Genomic DNA, 22615 nt, shown 5'->3' with positions numbered 1-22615 from the left:
ACTGTTGAAGCCCTGCTATTCTCTTGTCATATTTCTGTGTTGTGCAGTGGCTTAACTTGTCTAGAATATAATCTCTGTGACAAGGATGGATGGGACTCGAATTTGACTTTGAAGCCCTGCATGTTTGTAAGCATCCCGCTGTCTTCATTGATACCTGTAAGAGGTATATTGGTAGAAGCATAGTCATTGAAGGTGTATACAGTCAAACCTTGGCTCCTGAACACCTCCATTACCGTACGTTTCGGCTCCTGGACTCCGAAAACCCAGAAGTAACTGCTCCGGTTTTTGAACGATTTTCAGAAGCCAAACAGCTTCCGGGGAGTTTTTTTTCCCTTTTTTCTCCATTGACTTTGCTGACTGCCCTTTGATCCTCAGTTGTTGAACATTTCGGAAGTCGAACAGTCTTCCGGAACGAATTAAAGGTTTGACTATAAATATTGGTTCTTGAAAGAAGGAAAAAAAACAACCTACTGCAGTCCGTGTGTTTACCAGCAGCATTGTGACTTGGCTACTGTAATGTAAATTTGCTGGGTAGACTTCTGATGATCTGTTGGAAAGATTTTGAAAATGAGGTGGCTTGTAGGCGATTGATGTGCCATATGTGATTAACATAAATACTGATATGCTAATAAATTATTTTAGAGGGTAAGCATTTATGTTTACTCTTTTTTTCAAACACTGGCTAATGTGTGTAAAATATTTGCATTCTATTGGAGCACGCCATTCTCTATGCAAAATCTGCATGTGATAATTTTGCTTAAAATGTGCTGCCTTTCTATTCCTCTTAATTCATTTTACGCCAGCCCAAATGGATTAAATAAAACAGTATACTGCCTTGTTCTCATAAATATATTCTGTGTCTTTTGAACAATCTCCTGTGTGGTATTCATGATCTCCCTGCTTTTCTCACAATTTAGTCCTTTAAAATACTTAAGGGATTGAGCTTCTTTGATTTGCAAAATTATTGGCACTTTTCAAGCATGCAATTGAGAAAATGATGTGGTCTTTTGAATAGTATTCCCTGTTATCTAAAATACCATATATGCATAATGAATGTATAGTAATCATGTTTCTTTAGCTGTGAATTCCAAATAACTGCCAAACTATTTGTGGCTGAAATATGTGTAATAAAAGCTTTCAAATGCTTAAAGTTTACCACTAGGATACTGCAGGACCGACAATAAATAATTCGATTAGGCATAATTCTAAGAAGGTTAACTGAAGTTTGGACAGAAAAGAGCATTTAAAATGCTTTGTGACAACATATGTACTTGAGTTCATTGCAGAAAGTACGAAGCTTGAAGCTTTTATACAAAACAGTTAAGGCAATTCTGAGTGCTTTGCACATGGTATGTGCCACTTTAGCACAAGTACCTGAAGGTAACTTAATTTACACTGAATGCTTAATTCAGTTCAGTGTAAAGTGAACTGCAGACACATTTATTGTTAAAAGATCAGTGGCACTTACAGCATAGAGTTCTGAATTGTACATGAAGAAGCCATAATTCGCTGTGCATTCTCTGAATGTATGTATCCCAGATTCAGTTTCAGTTCAAAGAAAGGATCTCTAGTTATAAAAACCTCTGGCCAAGAGGCTGGGGAACTGCTGCCCGCATAATTTCCACTACAGGACGACACATCCCATGAATTGGATTCTTAGGCTGAAATTTTGTACCCCATTCACAACTGTGTTAAACACTAAGTAGATGTTGGTAGTTAAATCCTTTTGTAATCTTGCTTAAAAGGCAGGCGTAGTTCTATACACAATGGCACTTAGTGTTCCTTCCTGAAGAGCTGAACCTCACTGAACAGTATTTGGTGTTCTGCTCTTTGTAGGCTGTGAGGATATTATCGCTGAGAGCATCTCACTAGACACCTTAATTGCCATTCTCAAGTGGAGTTCTCAGCCGTACGGCTCCAAGTGGGTTCATCGCCAAGCACTGCATTTCCTCTGTGAGGAATTTACACAGGTCATGACTTCAGATGTCTTTTATGAACTCGGCAAAGACCACCTGCAAACTGCCATCCAGTCTGACTACTTACAGGTAATCATATCTCTCTCTCTCTCTCTCTCTCTCTCTCTCTCTCTCTCTCTCTCTCTCTCTCTCTCTCTCTCTCTCTCTCTGTCAAATTGTACCCATTTATGTCCTGAACCCAGTTTTCTTAATCACTTACCAGTAGTACAGAACAGAAGCATGCTGATCTTCAATCTTAACTGCAAAGGGTGTGTGTGTGTGTGTGTGTGTGTGTGTGTGTGTGTGTGTGTGCAAAATGGACTCTTTTTCTCTTTATTCTGGCATATGTACACACAAGCCTCTAGCAGAGGTAGTGATTAAGAAAACTATTCTGCTTTCTTGGCACATAACCCAACCCAAACTGGCAGTATAAACTATTTCTTGAAAGCCTAATAATAGTCTAGAAGCAGTGGCAAATTACTTTAACTGAAACTCTTCTTGGTTTAATTTTTGCCTTGCCTGTTCAGAGGTTTATGGAAATTATATAGTAGTTCTCACGCTAAAAACGTATGTCTTGGGGAAGAAAAGGGAAAATCTAGTTCATCATTTAAACACTTTTCTTGCAGGAGCTGTACAAAATACCTTTGATTTCAACTGCTCAGTGTCTGCTCCCCCCCTCCCCCGGCCCCATTCTGCAATTTAATCAATGGAGGAAACACCGTTAGTGTGTGTTACCTCATCTCAAATGAGCTTTATTTACTTACTTACTTAATTACTTACTATTGATGCAATTTCAATACATGCTTATGCGATTTGGGTTCTAGGTGTGTCTTGAGGGGTGGGAAACTGTTTTGGTCCATATAACTAGCTTATGCCAGAAGAGAATACCCGAGCATCCTTAATTAGAAAGGCAGACTGCTAGTAATATTTCCACACACATGTCTTAAAGTAGAGTTAGGGGCCCACAAATATTTACTAGTCTTAGTAGACAGCCATTATCTGTTGTCAGTTCTTGCCCTTTCCCTCTCTGCTGTCCTTTGGCATATTCAGAATATTAGAGGGGGTGGATCAGACTCATGGTGTTAACTCATCTAATCTAGTTGTAGTCACTGGTGTGGGAAGCCGCTCGGGCACCCGGAGTGGCAAACATGACGCGCACCCGGGGGCAGGGCATCACTACATAGCGTGCATGCGCAGCGTCGCTACGTATGACGCATGCAGCGCTACATACGACGCATGTGTTGCTGCGTAGTGTGCATGCGCAGCGTCGCTATGTACGATGGCATTGACGCATGCGTCACTACGTACAACACATGCGTCACTATATAGCGATGCTGCACATGCACTTCCCCCCAAAAGACAGAGCTGGGGGGGGAGGGTGGATGGGAGGGGACACTTCTCCCCGCCAGCCTCCAGGCTCCCAGTAAAAAGCCTCGCTTGGCACAGCGGTGGCTGGCTTGCTCGCTCACCTGCTCGGCCGGCACCCACTTTGCTTCTTCCTGCTGGGCGGAGCCGTGGAGGCGAGGGGCGGGCCAGGGAGGCTGCGGCTCCTCCCAGCAGGAAGGAAGAAGCAAAGTGCGCACTGGCCGAGCAGGTGAGCGAGCAAGCCAGCCGCTGCCGCGCCAAGCGAGGTTTTTTACTGGGCGGCGGGGATTGGCTTAGGAGTTGCGGGGGGCATGCGCCGAGTGGCACCCCCCCTCCACAGTGGCACCCAGGGCGAACCGCCCCCAACGCACCCCCTTGCTACGTCCCTAGCTGTACTGGTCTTAGCTTAGGATCACTAAGGTTAGGGCTCATTTTAGGTTTCAGATCTTCCTCATTAATATGCCTTTCAGATACCCCGTGAAGCATATTTTGATGTTGAACTTTTTGGTAGCAGTATAATCTTATTTATAATCTTCAATACCTATTGCCAAAAGTTTATAGTCTTAAGGATATGACCAAAGATATGCTTTAAGATATCTGTTGCTTTATTTTTCTACTTCCAAAAATTGTCATTTTGCAAATTGTAAGTCTAAATTTAAATTGAACAATTTGGTGTTGTATACCACCTATGTATATTTCTTCTGTGTTATAGGAATAATATTTTTGCTGCATTTTTATACAGTTTATCTAGAATTCTGTGGTGTCCCTCTTGTTGTGAGCAAGAGTAATAAATGCTGTTTGCATTGAGCAATGCATTGAGCAATTTGGTTGGATGTAATTTATTGATGCTCCAAAAACTTTGTACTCAGTGATGTTATACATTGCTCCACAACTGAGTGTGTTCATTTGTTGAATGCCTCTCTGACAGGCGAGTGAGCAAGATGTCCTGAAGTATCTTGTTAAATGGGGTGAACATCAGCTGATGAAAAGAATAGCAGACCGAGGTAAGTACTTCTTAACAAGCATATATAAACTAATAATTAAAAGAGAAACTGATATAGTTAAGTTAAAAAACTGAACAAACCTTGGATCCTTCACTGTCGAGATGTATAATACATATGAAGCTGCCAGATTTGTACTACCTGCTTTGTCCACACTAACTGGCAGCAGTTTCCCAGAGTCTGAGAGAGATTTCCTAATTCTTTTACTTGGCATCTTTTTCGCTGGAAATGCCAGAGAGTGAACCTGTCTGGACCGTTCTGCATGCAGAACATGTGCTCTACCACTGAGTTATTTAAGGCCATTCCTGTCTCTATTTTAGCATCTCTTCCCCATTTTGGGAGATGTTCTTGAAGGATTATGCCTCAGTACTGAAATTCATGACATCTCTCTGGCATCTTGAGCCTTAAACTCATTTGCCCCGATCTCGCAGATTCCTTGCAGACATAAGAACTCCAGTGTTCACATAGAGCTTCCCTGCCCATAAAAACTCCTCCATTCACTTTGATGGATGGTGATGGAGCAGCTCAGATAAGAGCACTGGAAGGCGCCTGCTGCACTCAGATGAATGAGGCAATCCACTTGAATAAAACTGTTCTTATCAAAGGCAGTTCCTCAAAGCAAGGCATAGTGAGCACGGTCGCTCAGAGAGCAGAGTCTGTGTCACTGTTCCCTTGGTGCAGCAGTGGCAAGATACTTAAAATTACCTTTAAAATCATAATCATTTTTAGGGGTTTTAAAATAGTAATTGGAAGCAAAGCAGAGGTTACATGTGCTCTCTACATAACTGTGTCCACAGTTCCTCACTCTGAGGAAGCACCACAAGTTAGAGAGGGGCACACTGGTGGACATCTGGTCAATCATTTCTGGAAGCAGGGGAGCAGGGGCACACAGTATGCCATCCCTCCCAGTCTGCCATGTGAGCCAAGTGGCTTACAGATGCAGATGCATTGTTGACTTGCCCTCCTTTCCTTTTCCTAAGCACATGGTAGGATTTCCTTTGTGGAAAAGACTTATTGTTTCTTAGAAAATCCCGGGATGATGCGCAAATGTAAAGCCCCAAAGAAGCTCTAAAGAATGGACCTGCAGCTTCAGTAACAACCCCAGTCAGATAGAAAAATAGTTTTGCAACAGATGACTTTCTGTGAGATATGTGTCCTTGCTTTTAAAAATCCTGGTAGACAAGCCAGCTATATCAAACCGTATGGGAATCTCTCGTTAGCTTTCATCCCTTGCTGTAGAAGAGATATAGATTTTTTTTAATGCTCAGGTGGAACTGTCTGCTTATTTCCCCTCCTGCAGAGCCCAATTTGCTGAGTGGCACAGCTCACAGTGTGAACAAGCGAGGTGTAAAGAGGCGAGATCTTGACATTGAGGAACTGAAAGAGATCCTTTCTCCTCTCCTACCGTTTGTCCGTATTGAGCATATTTTGCCTATGAACAGTGAAGTCCTGACTGATTCTGTGAGTGTCTCTTTAAGGTCACTGCGGGGCATTGTATCACATAGATAAATGTCTTGTTTGTTTTTGAGGGTGTTGCAGATGACTCTTACTGCAGACCTTCAAATTTGGTGTAGAAAAAAGCTCAATTCTGCCTTGGTTGTTATTCACCAGCCTGCCCATATATGTTGCAAATGGTTTATCGTCTACAAAGAACATAAACATTCCTGAACTCTTTTGTAAGATGCCACCTTTTTCTGTTAAAGATGAAGAGAGGTCTCATCAGCACTCCTCCTTCGGATATGTTGCCGACAGCGGAAGGTGGGAAGTCAAATGCCTGGCTGCGACAAAAGAATGCGGGCATTTATGTGAGGCCAAGGCTGTTTTCACCGTATGTGGAGGAGGCTAAGGTAATAAGACTTACTACTTAGTAGGTTCTGATAATGTGCGCCTCATAACTCACCCCACAGTTAACAACCTTGCTTTGTAATGCTTCTGACCAAGGTGGTGTGGATGCCTAATGATGTTCAAAAAGAGTTGAGTGTCTCAAAGCAGGAGGTTCCAATGCAGTGCCTTCCAGAGGTTGTGGACTACAACTCTCATAAAACGTGACCATTGGTTCTGGGAGTTGTGGTCCAACATCTGGAAGGCACTGCATTGCCTGCACCTGCAGAGAATATGGGCATGTGGACAAACAGAAGACAAAGGTCCTTCCATCTCTGTAACTCACTGATACATTAGTGCAGTTATCCCCACAAGAAGGAGGTTTCGGCTCTCTTTTCCATGCCTGTTATTCTGCCCCCTTGTACATACATTGAAAGGGCTTACATTATTTTTCATTTCCTCTTCGATTTTCCCTGAGGTTTTTTTCTCCTGGGCCAGAAGTTCAGATTTGCCTTCTAAACAAAAGACATACTTGCTGTGACTCATGTTTATATGTTCGGAAACTCTGGGTGAACAAAAAGGGGCACAGAGAATGAAGTTAGGGTTCCCTTTTCCTGCAGCAACTGTATGAAGATGCTACTTGTGGTTTTATATGTAGGTGGTGGTGGTGGTGGTGATTTATACCCCTCCTTTCCTCCCAAAGTAGCCCAGGGTGGCAAACATATCAATGAAAATATCGCTTAAAACATTGTTGTTGTTTAGTTGTTTAGTCGTGTCCGACTCTTCGTGACCCCATGGACCAGAGCACGCCAGGCACTCCTGTCCTCCACTGCCTCCCGCAGTTTGGTCAAACCCATGTTTGCAGCTTCGAGAACACTGTCCAACCATCTCGTCCTCTGTCGTCCCCTTCTCCTAGTGCCCTCAATCTTTCCCAACATCAGGGTCTTTTCCAGGGAGTCTTCTCTTCTCATGAGGTGGCCAAAGTATTGGAGCCTCAGCTTCACGATCTGTCCTTTCAGTCAGCACTCAGGGCTGATTTCCTTCAGAATGGATAGGTTTGATCTTCTTGCAGTCCATGGGACTCTCAAGAGTCTCCTCCAGCTTAAAACATAAAAACAGCTAAAAGCAATCATATCATTTCAGTCCGTGATTTCAGGTTTGCCAGGAAAATTACCTTTCAGACATCAAATGCCTGTATAAACTAGAATATTTTTAAATTCCACCTGAAACTCAATACATGAGGGAGGCAGGTGCAGTTCACGAGGGGGGGCATTCCACAAATGGGGGACTATTACTGAGAAGACCCTTAGATGATTGTGCACCCCTCTTCTTTTCACAGAGAAGTATTCAGATGTGTTAAAGGCAAGCATTGCAGCCTCCAGCAATCTTTGTACTTGAGAGCTGCTTCAGGTTTTGCTCAAGTGGGAATGAGGTGTGGAGTTTTGCAGCCGTAGAAGTGGATCGTTTTTATTACTATTATTAATTTGTTTTTTGTACTACTAGTGCTGGGCTGAGGCTTTTGGAGTTTATGTCATAATTCTGATTAAGTTATGAGCACGGACGAGGATCAGTGACTGAAAAGAACACGATGTTTGATGTTTAATGGGAACATGTGCTCCTGAACATGGTCAGGTCATTTTTCTGTGTTTCATGTCTGGAAAAGGAAGATAATGTAATGTCACACTAATGACATTTATTGTTTTATGTTGACAGGAAATCAGAGAAAATGTTAAGTAAACTCTCTTGTTTCAACCTGTGTTGTTTCAGTCGGTTCTAGATGAGATGATGGTGGAACAGACTGACCTGGTTCGTTTACGGATGGTTAGAATGTCCAATGTGCCAGATACTCTCTACATGGTAAACAATGCCGTTCCGCAGTGCTGTCATATGATAAGTCACCAGCAAATAAACAGTAACCAATCCAGCGCTCCTTCAGTTGTAGCCAATGAAATCCCAGGTGAGTTTGTAAGCTGATCCATAATAAATTGCTTATCGTTAACAATATAAAAAATGTTGTTAAATATCTCAGAATCCGCATGATCAGAGTTTCACGAGCAAGTGAGAAGATGTGATCCAGTACCTTATGCAGAACCTAGTCCTCATGCCTTCAAAAAAAGAAACTGAGCATTTTGACTGTGGTGTAGGTTTAGAAACCAACAGAGCCCTGTTGATAGTGTTGACATTATGAACATGCTTTTGTTTCTAACTTCTAAAACAGGAAAGCAGTTCTGGTGGGTGGGTGTGTTTTGTGATGAGGGGTGTCAACATGCTGATTTGTGAATCTTTGATTTGTGAATCTGTGAATTCTTGTGAATTCTGTGAATTCTGTCCAAGCGCCCAGTCATTAAAAAGCAACAACAAACTAATTCCACATATGTTGCACGAATAGATTTTGAAAACGTGATGATAAAATAACTGATCCCCGTGACCTGCAAGGTTTTTTATCAGTGACGGATTTAAGATTTTTTGCTTTCAAGGGTATCCATTTCTTAATAAGACCTTTGTAGAATAAAAGATACATGAATACCAGTTGGATCCTGGCACCTGACACAATAATTGAAATGGACTGCAAATTGTTTTTAATCACAGCCAGCTAAATTACAGGAGGGTGGAAGACACTGGTAGAAATGAAAACAAAAGAACACTTTAGACCCAAAGTGCTGCAGTGATTGTTAATGTGGAAAAGTGAAACTGTGCTGTCCTGGTCAATTTGCTTCTGCTTTGATGTTGAAATAAAGTGTGTCCTCAAAATCAAGTGTCTTAAAACTTACAAATCGCTTTAAAGCACTTAAAACAAGAGCTATGTCCAAAAAAAAGGGGGGGTCACATTTTCTGGTCAGTAGTTGATACCATTCAAGAGCTCTCATGATGTCAAAAAATGCATGGAGGGGCCTTCTTCCTTTAATTTAATTCATGCCACTTTTTCAGCTGCATTTATTTATTGCATTCTGTTATTAGTAAAGTATTATGTTTTAAAATTTTTGTTATACTGCCAGAAGATGGTTGTAGGGGGCAGTATAAAAATTATCTAAATTATAAAGGTAAAGGGACCCCTGACCATTAGGTCCAGTCATGACCGACTCTGGGGTTACGGCGCTCATCTCACATTATTAGCCGAGGGAGCCGGCATACAGTTTCCAGGTCATGTGGCCAGCATGACAAAGCCACTTCTGGCGAACCAGAGCAGCACACAGAAACGCCGTTTACCTTCCCGCTGTAGCGGTGCCTATTTATCTACTTGCATTTTGACGTGCTTTCGAACTGCTACGGTAGGTTGGCAGCAGCTGGGACTGAGCAACAGGAGCTCACCCCATCGCGTGGATTCGAACCACCGACCTTCTGATTGGCAAGCCCTAGGCTCTGTGGTTTAACCCACAGCGCCACCCGCATCCTTCATCTAAATTATATTCAACGCCTAAATAAGATCAATGTCTCTTTCCCCACAGTACATAGGACCTAAAAAGAACTGGTAAATGACCTGTGAGCTAAGCTGTATAGGCTGGTTATTGCTCGGGGCAGGTTTGGGGAATCTTCGGTCTTCCAGAGATTGCTGAGCTGCAACTTCAATCATCCCTTGCCTTTTTGACCATGCCTATGGAGGCTGTTGGGAGTTGAGAGAGCCAGTGTGGTGTAGTGGTTAAGAGTGGTAGAGCTTCCTATTTCCCAACCATGGAAAAGTGAGTCCGGATTTACTGCACTGCCATCAAATATCCAAGTTTAGGCTATGTCAACTGTCCTGGGGCAGGGAGATCTCTTGCTGGGGAGATGCTACTTAAATGTCTCTTTACATGCCCTTGCCATTAAAAATTGATTCTTGGAAAATACAATGACAAGAACAAACTTCCAGATAGTCATCGAGAGCAGTTTCCCACAGGGGAATAGCAAATGAAGTCATTTCAGCTTGGGTTTTCTGTTTGTTGCTGTTTCTGCAGTTCCTCGTCTCCCTGTTGTGAAAGAGATGGTCAAACGGCTGCAGGAGCTTCGCCATACCGAGCAGGTGCAAAGAGCTTACGCTCTGAACTGTGGAGAAGGGGCCACTGTCAGCTACGAGATTCAGATCCGTGTACTGCGGGAATTTGGGCTTGCTGATTCTGCCGCTGAGCTCTTGCAGGTATGAAGCACAGACAGTAACCTCAGCAGACACTTGACCGTCCTCAAGTTGATCGGCTATCATGATGATTTATTTGAAAATGGGACTGCATATGTAAGCCTGTTTTAAGATGAAGTGTGCAGCAGTTTAGGCATGAGTGGAGGAAGAGATAATGGGAATGTTAGGTAGTATTGCTGCTATATTTTTAGGCAAGGAAAGAGGAGGCTGTGTTACATGACAGACACCCACCAAGTTTCCTCACATCTAATTAGAAGCCAGGAGATTATTCCTCATACTTCTTGGTGCTGCTCTGCCCTGGATGTTCCAAATGAATTAGCCTCAGAAAAATAAACCCCACACCCAGCATGCAAATTGCTGCTGATCATAATAAGTCTACTTTCTAGAGCTTTTAAACCACAGGCCTGCCAAAGGATAACAAGCTTGAGAATCTCAGTATAAAGCCTGCATTGTCACATCAACATTCTTCCGAACCTTGCCAAACAAAAAAATGTGGTTCTGGAGAGGGGGGAAATAAAAGTTAAAATCTAAAGATTGCTGTTCCAAGCAAGAAAGTGAGGGAGCTTTTGTTTTTAAACATACTTTATAAAAAGAAATCATAGAGGGAGCCACCCAGTGGTGTTCTGCAAAATAGAGATTTGTACAGAAAGAGTTTTGTGCTGTTTAAAAACGGAACAGGAGCACCACAGCCGAGGATATTTTTGCGCTCTCCGAAACTATGGCCATATGCTACAGAATGATTGCAACTGACATCTTGTGTATTTTTGCTTGCAAAATAATTATATAGTGCAAAACCTCTATTTCCATACCTGATTGCTGACATGGAAGATCTGTAGCTTAGGAATTCAGCTGCATTAGCAAAAGTGGTCATGTATTAGGATGCCTAACTTAACTTTTTTAGCTGCTGCAATATGGGTTGAAGACTAGGACTCCAGAAAAGCAAATTTATTTATTTTCTGACACATACACATGGCAGGGTCAGATAATGCAGAGTAAGCAATGCCCAGGCCTTGTAGAAGAAGCTCCTATGAATTTTTCAGCCTCTTTTGTGTTCTCTCTTACTGTTGCAGAATCCTCACAAGTTCTTTCCAGATGAGCACTTTGGGGATGAAAGCCCACTCTTGACCTTGAGACAGCCGGGGCGGTGTCGCGTGAACAGCACACCCACAGCGGAAACCATGTTTACAGAATTAGACTCTTTTGTGGCCTTCCATCCACCGCTGCCCCCTCCCCCACCTCCTTACCACCCGCCAGCTACTCCAATCCACAATCAGTTCAAAGTCGGCTGGAAGCAAAGGGCGCAGAGCCAGCACCCCTCGCGTTCCTTTTCTTACCCCTGCAACCATTCCCTGTTCCATGCCAGAACAGCACCGAAAGGCCCCCCACCCATCTACCTGTCTGGTGTCAAAGCCACACCTCCTGATTGCACTAACACTACAGGACTGGGAAGACAAACAGTTGCTGCCGCAGCAGCAGTAATAGCTGCTGAAAAGCAAGTAGTAAGTATGCCACAGACATACACAAACTCCAGATGCGTGGATGTTAAGGTAGAGTGATGCATTGCCCTGGTGAAGTGAACAGGATTTTGTATTTACAGGAGCTGTTAGAATTTGCCGGTACAAAAAGCTTCCGGCTTTGTCACAGAGCAACTAGGTAGTTTTCTGGAAGTATACCCATGAGTTGCGGTCCCATGAAACCATGATGCAGTCTTGTTTTGTGAGTTACAAATTCGCCCAACAAACCATCCGGTTAGGAATATCTTTGTAATAAACACAGGGGCATCCAGACCATTGGCCTGGCTATCTCAGTGTTGTCTACACTAAACGGCAGATGCTCTTCAGGGATTCAGACGGAAGGCTCTCCCAACCTTACCTGGATCTGCTGAGGATTGAACCCGGGAACATCTGCCTACAGAGCACATGCTCTTCCACTGAGCTGTAATGGATTTCCTCTGTCATTTGCCATGCATGGTGCCCACATGCGTAAAATAAAGCAAATAATTGCATAGTAAAAATCCACCCTTGGTTTAAATGGAAGGGGAAGATAGAGTAGCATAGAAGGTAGTGAAAGGAGTTCTTGCTCTCCTTTTAGGTTTTTTATAATTTATTTTTTTAAAGAAACCATCTTCTTAGGGTTTCATTCTTTTACAACCCCCTTTAGATGTCAAGGAACAAAATACTCTGGTACAACAGAAGTGGATTTTTCCTACTGCACGTATCAGGTTTTTCAAGCTTTGGAAACCAGCATAGATGGCATCCAAAGATGAGGATTTTTGTTTCATGATCATACTTTTAAATCAGCTTGTGCTTAGCTGAATAATGCATGGAAGGTTCTAAAGAGATGGGATAGGCTTAAGAGAAAATGCATAGCTTAATGAGTCAAAGTTAAGGCCTGTTTTTGTTGTTGTTGTTGTTGTTTGTTTGTTTTATACAGACCAAACCTGAGCTATAAGCAAGGAAAATACAGTGTCCAGTATAAATGTTTAAAACTGACTTGTTTTATAAATATGTCACAATGGCTTTTGGTTGCTGTTATATAAAACACACTGAAGACAACAATAATGGCTGGTCTGGAACACATTAAAAAAGAAATGCCATTGATACATTAGCCAGCTGAATCTGGTAACAGTTGAGCAAAATGTGAATTTCCAATACTGGAAGTAGGATCTTTTCAGTTAACAATTCGTCATCCATAATGGAAATAGGTCAAATTCACTTCCCGTCTGTTCCTTGAAGAATTGTCTCCTTTGTAATTATTCTTTAGAAAGCTATGTTCTAGTCTAGATCATTTCCTCCTGCTAAATCCATATTGTTTGCTTGGTCTGAGTAACAAGATAAATATTTTATTGGACAAGGCTGACTGTGGCTGCATGTTTGTGGTAGCCGGCTTGGAATCCAGCTGTTGTTAAATCATTTGGAGAAGGAAATGATCTGCCGTTACATGTTTAGACTTTCTGAGTGCATTGTGCACCCTTGTAGCTGAAAAGTCTGCATTGTCCCCTTTCCGGAGTCTGAAGGTTTAAATACTACTAAACTTGGATGACTCCATAGGTTTGGTCAAATCAGAAGCACGGAATGGAATGGGAGGTGATTAACCAGGATTGTTTAAGTATATTTCCATGGATTTATTTTGCACTTAGTTGATAGTGTTTGGAAAAGAAACATGCAGAAGTCTACTCTCTTAACAGCCTGATGAGTGTTTGCTCTGTATCAGAAGGGCTGACATTCTGTTTCTTATGCTGAAGCAAGCACCATTCCGTTCAGTGGGATTGACTCCCAAGTAATTTTGTATAGGATTGCAGCCTAAATTTCTAACAAATTGCGCTGAAGAATTTTTTTACAGAACTTGATTTTCATATCTGAGTTAGCTAATCCAGTATGAAACTCCTACCAATAATAATCAGTTGGAAAAGCATTGCTACAGCAGGTGGAAATAATTCTATACAACAACCCCGCACATATGAAAACAGTTTCTCTGATAACATTGACTTCTGCTTCTTCCACTAATATAAGGTTTGTGTATTAGATGGCCCAGTTGCAAAAGTCCTTCATGGCATTAAATTCATCTAGCTATGCTTCAGTTACATAGATTTCTTGAACTGATATCAGTGTCTCTAGGTTTGTTGTCAATAGTCTCTGATAACTATGTCGCTGAAGTTTAAATGTCCAAACTAATTGGTTTTGGAAGCTAATCTGTATAGCAAACTGCTCTAAAGTTGAAGCAAAATAAAAAAATTCCTTCAGTAGCACCTTAAAGACCTACCTACCTGTAACTGCTCTAAAGTTGGCCACTGTAAGCCCCGAGAGTGAACTATACAGATTTTGTAGCTCAGGACCACAGCACCTCAGGGACCGCCTCTCTCCATATTAACTGACCCAGACTCTGCATTCACCTTGCGCCTTCATTATATAGCTTCATTATATAGCGCCTTCATTAGATAGGCAGCACTGATTTGTTGTGTGATTGTTTGTTTCCAGTGGCAGGCAGGCTTTGGAGCGTTTGGTGGTGGTGACCCCCCCCCCCAAAAAAAACCCTCAACAACTCTGGGCAATCTCCCCCCCCAAAAAAATCCCCCAAAAAATGTTTGTTGCAGTCCCAAAAATAGGGGCCATCTTATACATGGGTGTGTTATACACGGAAAAATACGGTAAATAAAATAAAATAAAACTCTTGTAGTTGGAAATGCTCTTAAACCCATCTGTTTATCCTGATAGTACAAAAAAAACCTTGTAAATGTGTGTGTGTGTGTTTAAGGAAGCATGTGCTCTTAACATGTAGCTGTGGCCTGTGGCAAGCTTGAACTTTCTTAAGCTGAAATAGTTCTGGGGGAGGCGAAAGTATGTTGCTTATAGCTGGAACACGGGAATAAATAGCACAAGTAGAAATGGGTGTCCTCTTCTCTTTTCCAGGGTACTCAACCTGTGCTCAATGAACTGATGCCAGATATCGCTATGGGTGTGTCGACAATGTCTCTGAAGGACAGGAGGCTGCCAGAGCTCACTGCTGACACAGAACTGAGCCAGCCTGTTCTGGAAGTTGGGCCAGGAGCAGCCCAGCACATTTCATGCCTTCAGACAAGGCACATGCACAGTTCCCGGAAAAAACATTCAGTTGAACAAAAACTGGATTCGAGAGAGAATCCGCAGGAATACCCAGATTTCTACGATTTCTCCAACGCTGCATGCAGACCGTCTACTCCTGCCCCCAGCAGGCACACTCCTTCACCTTCTCAAGGTATCTATTTTGGCCCAGATTTGTACAGCCACAATAAAGCACCACCCAGCGGCTTAAAGGCCACCCACTTACCTAACCACATCTCTCCAAAAAAGCTTGAAGACTCTCGGAGGGAGTATGCACTTTCTCAAGAAGGGCATCCGCATAGACAAAAGAATGAACCGATACACCTCAATGTCTTAGAACAACCTCCCCAGCGGTTGGACTTGGCATTGGCTGCCCAAGAGAATGCTGGAAATGGCCCAGTTCACGCAAGGGGGCGAACAAAAATAGAAACTGACTTAACCTATGGGTTAACCTCTGGCCGGCCTTCTCTGCCTGCATACAGCTCAGAGATCCATGAAGAGCAGTCCGGCCGGAGGCTGGCAGACCTCGAGCCCTTGGAGCATGAAGCACAGAGAAATGTGGATTTGGAAAGGGAAGAGGCAGTAAGCAGAGGAAGGAGGTCTCCCAGCAAACCAGACTTCCTGTACAAAAAATCTGCCCTCTGAAAACCACCTCCACTTCTTCTCTGTGCCTAAGAGTCATGAAACATCCAGTCTTTGCCACCTCTGGCCTGACTTTGGTTGGGCAAGTTCATTTATTGCCAGCTGCCACATCACTTTTTAATTATTATTTTTGTACATACATGGCTTCCTTAGAGATGGCATGCTACCAGTTTGTTTGGAATGCTGCTCCAGAGTTTGTGTTCCAAACAGATTTTGTTAAGCCTCTTTAAAAAAAAAAAGTAGCCGGCACCTTTAACAGAAAATGAAAGGTAGCCTTTTGCACCTGTACATGAATTTTATTTAGTTTTTGTACTAGTATGTTAAAACTTGCTGTTATATTTAAAGGACAATGTTCATGCTCTCTTGGGTGGCTTTTTAAAAAAGAATTCACCTTCCGGCTTCCTGTGCGCATTGGGTTTGCGCACTGAGATATGTATTTTCTTATCAAATGGTGACAATGTCTGTCTTTATTTTTGAATGACTATAGGAATTCCAAAGAACAGCACATCTAAGTAACTGCTCTGGTTCAGTCTCAAGCCTTCCTGGTCTACCACTAGTGCAAGAATCCAGCCTAATACGTTTGTTCTGTTTACCAAGTCCATGGCAGCTGGCCTTCATCTTGATGTAGCAAGCCCTCACTGATGTTTGTGGCCGAGGTTTTCTGTGGAAGTGAGGAATATAATTCTCTTTGGGTTCCTTGAAATCTTCTCTCTCTTTCTCCTCTTCCAGGGGTTGGGGGCTGACATAACACCTCTGAGAAGCACTTAGTTAACTCCTTTTGTTGGAATACACCTGGCACTGCAAATTGTGACAGTACTGTAAACACTCTCATCAATTTTTCCTTTGAGTAAGGATATGCAGGTATGGGGAGGTTTTGTACCAAGCCTAGGACAGTGAGAAGACTGTCTCTGACTTTGGTGTTAACGCTCCATCTCCTTAGAGGAAGCTGCCTGTCTCCAGTAGAGGCACCCGAAAGAGTGCTTTCTGCCTTCTTTCTTCCACCTGCGATTAAGCAACCAAGGGCTTCAACCTTAGTGATGACACTGAAGGCTCCTGGACCCTGTAAGTCTCTTGCTTTGTGGACGGAAATCACAAATTGAAGAGGAACGCCTAAGGCTTAAATTAGCTGTAAGCAATTTAGCACTTAATTTCTTCATCCCAACCTCTTCTGTGTGCGCGCATTTGGTTTTGTCTTTTTAAAAAGACTCTGGGGACTCCGTGCTTTTATGAACACAAAGTAAAAGAGACGGGGCCGATTGCGTAGAAACGCCCATTGCTGCTAATGATGGCCATTTGGGCTGTCAGCAGCTGTATGCACCCACCATGTCTTTTCTCATGCAAGTATTGGGGAAAGCTCCAGTGCTGCTGTGTGGCATCTCCTAATACAGGCCTGACAGGGTGGCCAGCTCTAAAATGCAGATCTTCCATCACCAGAAGACCTCAGTCAGAATATTAACTAAAGGCTGTTCTAACCTTAAATCTGACTCTGATTTTAGATACTTGACACTGTTTTAAATGTACACTTTTTCAATGTTTAATCACACTTTTGTTTTCAGCTCTAAAAAGAGAACAGCTCCTGCCTTTCAGTTGCTGTGTCCTATTTCTTTTAGGGGGCAAACACTGTTAAAGCAAACAGAAGTTCTGGATGCTTGATGGATAGTGTGTATGAGTGAGAGAGTATCTTATCCAGAATTTTCACACTACATTAACTTCGCTACAATGGTGCAAAAAGTATAAAGTCTCCTATCCTCTGCCTTTTTAATTTTGGGAACAAGGGAAGGTGAGAATCTACTATATCATCTTGTCTAGTGCTTTTTAGCTGTCTTTCATGGTATAGGAGAACTTTGGGACAAGATTTACCTTTGTTCTAGTAGTTCCCACTTACTCATGCACACCGAATATATCTTTAAACCCACTCTCCCAAACAAGAGCACACAGAAACACCTACGTCCATATTATAGGTTTTAGATATTCTGTTATTTCAAGTAGGTCATTTTGTCCATGTCTGAAACAGAGCCTGTTTGCTTCAGTACGTTAGTAATGTAATGTGTGCCTAGCTCTGTCCGTGAGTTACCCGAGGGGTAAATTCTTGATCTCAATAGTGGCTATAGAGTTGGCTGAAATAATCCACCCAGGTTTAGTTTACACATGGTTTTTCCTGTGGAATAAGCTTAGTGAGAAGCTATTTAGGTGCATATTGGCTCCCAGCGAACAAAACACACTGCTTTTGAAGTCAGGTAGTTGCCATTTTGGACCATAGGACGGCGTTCTAGATGAAAGCAAATCCTGGTAAGAGACAGAATTTTGTAGCATGCCTTAAGATAATGGAGTTATTTAGACAATGTAAAACAACTTGCATTAAGTCAGAAAGGCAAATGTTCCCAGATAATTTTTTGAGATGGCAAGAAACTGGCTTCTTTACCTCTATGGCTTTCATTAAGAATTTGCTGTTTCTAATGTGTCAGCAAAACTCTTCTCGGATTCTTTGGCTTATTAAACTAGATCCGTTTCCCACCAGTGGTCAGATTGGTGCAGTTTTAGCAGGACCTCTATTGATCCAGTGTCATTCTACTCCTCTTGCACTTCCTTAGGAAAAAGCGTATTTTGATACAGTATCTATATTTTGTAAACGGCGTATGAGCAACTGGCCAACTAAAGCCAAACTTTAATATCCATTATTTGATAGAGCAGGAGTCGCCAACCTGGTGACATTGGGCACTGTGTTGCCCACAAAGGCTTTCGTTTGTGCCCCTGGGCAGGTTCCCCGGACTCCAAGCTTTTTTTAAAAGAGGCAAGTCTCTAGTTATGGGGCAAAATGTGCTGGTACCTTCTAAGTGATTTCTGTGAAATGAAAGTGAACGTGATGTGACCACCTTGTATGTTTTTCTTGACACTGACAAATGCTCCCTGTTATTAGACAGAAACAGCACCAGTGCACATGTGTGATTAGTAGTTTGATCTCCACAATCAGGGCATAGCTGACTGTGGTAGGCATAAGGTTGTCAGGGTGCTTGTCTAATTTTGTGTTCTGCCATGGCCCCCACCTTAGGAGGCACTTTGTGACTCGAGCCACCAGCACTCTCCCAAAATTTGAAATGACCCCACTGTTCCAAAAAGGAACAGTGCAATGCAGCGGTTTTGTCTGTGTGTTAACTTGGCCCGGCAACAAATTGATCAAACATGTATTGTGCCATAATTGAAATTAGTTTTACATTCTGCTGGGCAGATGATTTACTCAGAACTTCAACCGCTTGGCCCCTTTGTCCTCCAAAGAATCAGGACTCATGAGCAAATCCCAGCTATTCAGTGTTTCAGTAATTGACAACTGTGCTGTGTGTTTGGCATCTTCAATGCACAATACAGTTTTAGCAGCTTAAATAAATAATTTTTTGTTTGCATGAAGCACTTTTGAATACATTTTAGGAAATTCCAAGTATTCAGTAACCATACAGCTGTGGCTTTGAAAGAGAAATAATTGCTTACTGAACCATTGGTAAACGATGACAGATGCTTCAGTATGGAAATTTAAAACTATAATCTTGGCTATTTCTGCTGCAACAGAACAGTCATGTCCAAAATTGGTTTGGTATCCATCCTGGTAGGAAAAACTGTGTGTTTTAATCAATGATTGGGTACTAGAAGTGCGTGTGCGCGCGTGCGCACACAAACACATTGTGTTTCCATGCATCTACCTTGCGTGGGTTCTCTTTCTTTAACTTCCAGAGGTGCAAAGGGCTGTGTGGTTTGGGGAGTGAGGAGGGTTCCCCTGCCAGAAGGAAGTGGAAAAACCACCATGTAGACATGCCACTTTGTATCCCAGCCAATGTGTTTACAATAAGTCTTCTGAAAGTATACTGTTAAGAGTTAATTCTCCAGTTATCCTGTAAGACTATTGTACAGTGACCATCTACGTTTCATGTTTTAATTCCTGTCTTTGATCTCTTTTTTTCTGCCTTTAAAAAGAGAGAAAATGAAGAGACTGGCTCTTGCTTGTTATTCCAAACCATATTTTCATCTCTTATGTAACTTATTTTGAAATGGGCTATGGATGGAACAATTATTCTAGCTTCTCCCAATGTCTGTGCTTTTAAATGGTGGAGGGGCTGTGTGTGGAATGCTAGAGGAAGCTGGAGGGGGAGGGGATGCTATTACCGTACTTGTTTGTATTTCTGGAAGGTGTTAAGTGTCCATGATGTTGCGTTGTTTTTGTGCTGTTACTGGTATAAAGTCAAGTGCCTTCAATACTCAAGGCTCAGAAATTTTCTTACAACAACTTCATGTCCTATGCAAGTGTTTTTTCTACAACCTGCATAACCAGTACTTTGTAAAACTTGTTTACGCTTCAATTGTACATATTGGTTTTTTAAGAAAATATAGTATTTTTATTTAGGTACCTCTAGAATTGAATTCTAGTCCTGTGTGATGCATTGTAAAACAATACATTTCTCTTTTGAGTACCATTACAGTTGTAAAAAGGTTTTCACTGGTTCTATTTTTCTACTGTTGCTGAGAAGCATGTTAACACTGACTTTATCCTACATATAGTTGGCATTTCAAATAAATGGCTTGTCTAGAAAAATCCTGTGTAAATTTTTTTTGATTCAGTCATGATAAAAGACAACTTCTGCATGCAGCATGCTAACATATAGTAACATCCCCCACCCCCATCTGAGACGAAAACACATTACTGTGCACAGCTGCCAAGCATACTCCTTCCGATTATATTAATTTCCTGTATTGAAAGAAGTACCAACTTGTCAATAAAATCTCAAGACTACAAGGCAATAACTTTTATTAGGAACTAAAATGTTGCAAAGTAGCTTTGGAACTCTTCTTCATGTTAGGTATAAAAAAGAAACAAAGGGGTAGGCAGAAAAGTTAGAAAAGGCTTATAGATAGATAGGATAGGAATACAGTTTATAAAAGATGGAGTACAGGAGGTGCTTTGCAGAATTAAACTTGTAGATACAATACGGGTTTTATTGGTGGCAGGGAAAACATTGGTATATATGAAATTGGAGAATTCCTGGATGCCAAGGTTCCAGTTTGGGGCAAGTACTCTTTGGTGAGAGAATCCCAGCATACTAGTGTGGAAGTCTATGTTAGCCCTTTAAAATATGCCCTTGTGAGTTCCAAAACTTCCCTCTTCCCTTAGCATAGAAAAGGACCACACATTTGGTAGGTTAAAAATGGTTTACTTACTCCCCCAAAGATCAGGTTTATGTGTTTTTTCTATGCATCAGTCATAAAACACAGACAGTAAAACTTGGCTTAATTACAGTGGAGAAAGTTCCTAGGTGACAGGAATAGGAACACAAAAAAGTCTTGTTAGAGCCATGTGGTGTGAGCTTGGAAGAATCAGCTCCGACCTCTTTGCACTGAGCTGCTCAGGTAGACTGAGGTACAATAGGCTTCATTACTTCCAAGGTGAGCGGGAGTGACCTAAGCCTGGCAGGACAGCTTAAAGGTAAAGGTGCCCCTGACCATTAGGTCCAGGTGTGACTGACTCTGGGGTTGCAGCGCTCATCTTGCGTTATTGGCCGAGGGAGGTGGCGTACAGCTTCCAGGTCATGTGACCAGCATGACAAAGCCGCTTTTGGCGAACTAGAGCAGCACACGGAAACGCCGTTTACCTTCCCACTGTAGCGGTACCTATTTATCTACTTGCACTTTGACGTGCTTTCGAACTGCTAGGTTGGCAGGAGCTGGGACCGAGCAACGGGAGCTCACCCCGTCGCGGGGATTCGAACCGCCGATCTTCTGATTGGCAAGCCCACAGCACCACCCGTGTCCCTTGGCAGGACAGCTTACTCTCTGGCATTAACCACTTCAGTCATTAATGAGACTTTCAGCATGTTGGTTATCTGAGGCTGGTTATCTCACAGGTTTCAGGCTATGCCAAAGTTTGCTCAGTAGTCGGATACATTTTACTTGATTCAAATAAGGCTGTTACTCTGCTGTATCTTTTAGATTTTTTTTCCACTAATGAACTAGCATGGCTACATCAATTGGTTTAACAATACAGTGGTACCTCTACTTACGAATGTTTCTACTTACGAATGGAGCTCTGTCCGCCATCTTGGATGCAGTTTAGATAGGATTTTTTTCTACTTACGAATTTTTAGATAGGGTTGCTTCGACTTACGAATTTTTTCTCCCAATGCATTCCTATGGGATTCTACTTAACAATTTTTTTCGACTTACAAATGTGCGTTCGGAACGCATTAAATTCATAAGTAGAGGTACTACTGTATCCTTAAGCCCAATTACTGTTGGATATGCCATAGTTAACCTACACTGAAAGTGTGTTGGGCTCTGTCTTCAGCCTCAGTAACAAGACTGGATAAGAGCCACCTGCAGCTTAATCCAGCCAAGACTGGAAGGATGGGGTTATACACCCTCCGAAGCAGCAAGTATGTAGCTTGGGGGCACTTCTGGATTCATTGTTGTTGCTCAAGGCCCAAGTAACCCTGGTAGAGTGGAATGCCTTCTGTCAGTTCCATCTGGTGGACCCAGCCTTCTCTTGTCTAGGCTCTGGTAACCTAGTTGTACATGTGCTATACATGGGGTGGCCTTTGAAGGTTCAATATCTGCAGGTGGTGCAGAATTCAGCAGCCAGATTGTTGACGTGGGTAGGACAGTCACTCCATACAACACCAATTCTGGCACAGCTGCACTGGTTACATATTAGTTTCCGAAATGCTGGTTTTGACCTACAAAGCCCGATGTGGCTGAGGACCACCTCTTCCCCACATGAACCAACCCAGACCCTGTGAGTATTATGTATTAAATACTTAGTATATCAATTTTCTGAATACCTCTTATGGTGCTTTTAGAAATGCAAAACCACAATCTGTGTCAAACTAGATGGATCTGACTTATGTATTGCACTACTTACCTTGTTTACAGCAATGTGGTTGGGTACGGATGTGCATCCAATGACCCTTTGCCGAACAGAAGTTATCTATTTCATTTAGCACATCATGGATAGGTAGTATAACAGCTTCAAGATTAAAATCAACCACAGTGCAAGTTACCCATGTAGTCCTGAGTTTTGGCTGAGGGGATATGCAAAACAACACACTGGTACTCTAGTTATTGTTAATAATCTGCTGGGAGCCGCCCAGAGTGACTGGGGAAGCC

The 22615-nt window shown here is 42.4% G+C and overlaps 1 protein-coding gene across 1 annotated transcript in view; it reads left to right on the top strand.

Moving 5' to 3' along the window:
- The window catches only part of BTBD7 (BTB domain containing 7), a 77953-nt gene extending 57902 nt beyond the window's left edge, over window positions 1-20051 (top strand). Inside the window, exons 4-11 of the mRNA XM_035107003.3 lie at window positions 1837-2045; window positions 4249-4324; window positions 5622-5782; window positions 6025-6168; window positions 7910-8099; window positions 10075-10253; window positions 11321-11749; window positions 14660-20051. Of these exons, the coding sequence (XP_034962894.1) occupies window positions 1837-2045; window positions 4249-4324; window positions 5622-5782; window positions 6025-6168; window positions 7910-8099; window positions 10075-10253; window positions 11321-11749; window positions 14660-15475 (2204 nt within the window). The 3' untranslated portion in view covers window positions 15476-20051. The remainder of the gene's footprint in view (window positions 1-1836; window positions 2046-4248; window positions 4325-5621; window positions 5783-6024; window positions 6169-7909; window positions 8100-10074; window positions 10254-11320; window positions 11750-14659) is intronic.
- Window positions 20052-22615: the final 2564 nt, after the last annotated feature.

Source organism: Zootoca vivipara, chromosome 1, assembly GCF_965207765.1.
Source record: "Zootoca vivipara chromosome 1, rZooViv2.hap1.1, whole genome shotgun sequence".
NCBI classification, from domain to species: Eukaryota; Metazoa; Chordata; class Lepidosauria; order Squamata; family Lacertidae; genus Zootoca; species Zootoca vivipara.
This window is presented reverse-complemented; position numbering and strand designations above follow the sequence as displayed.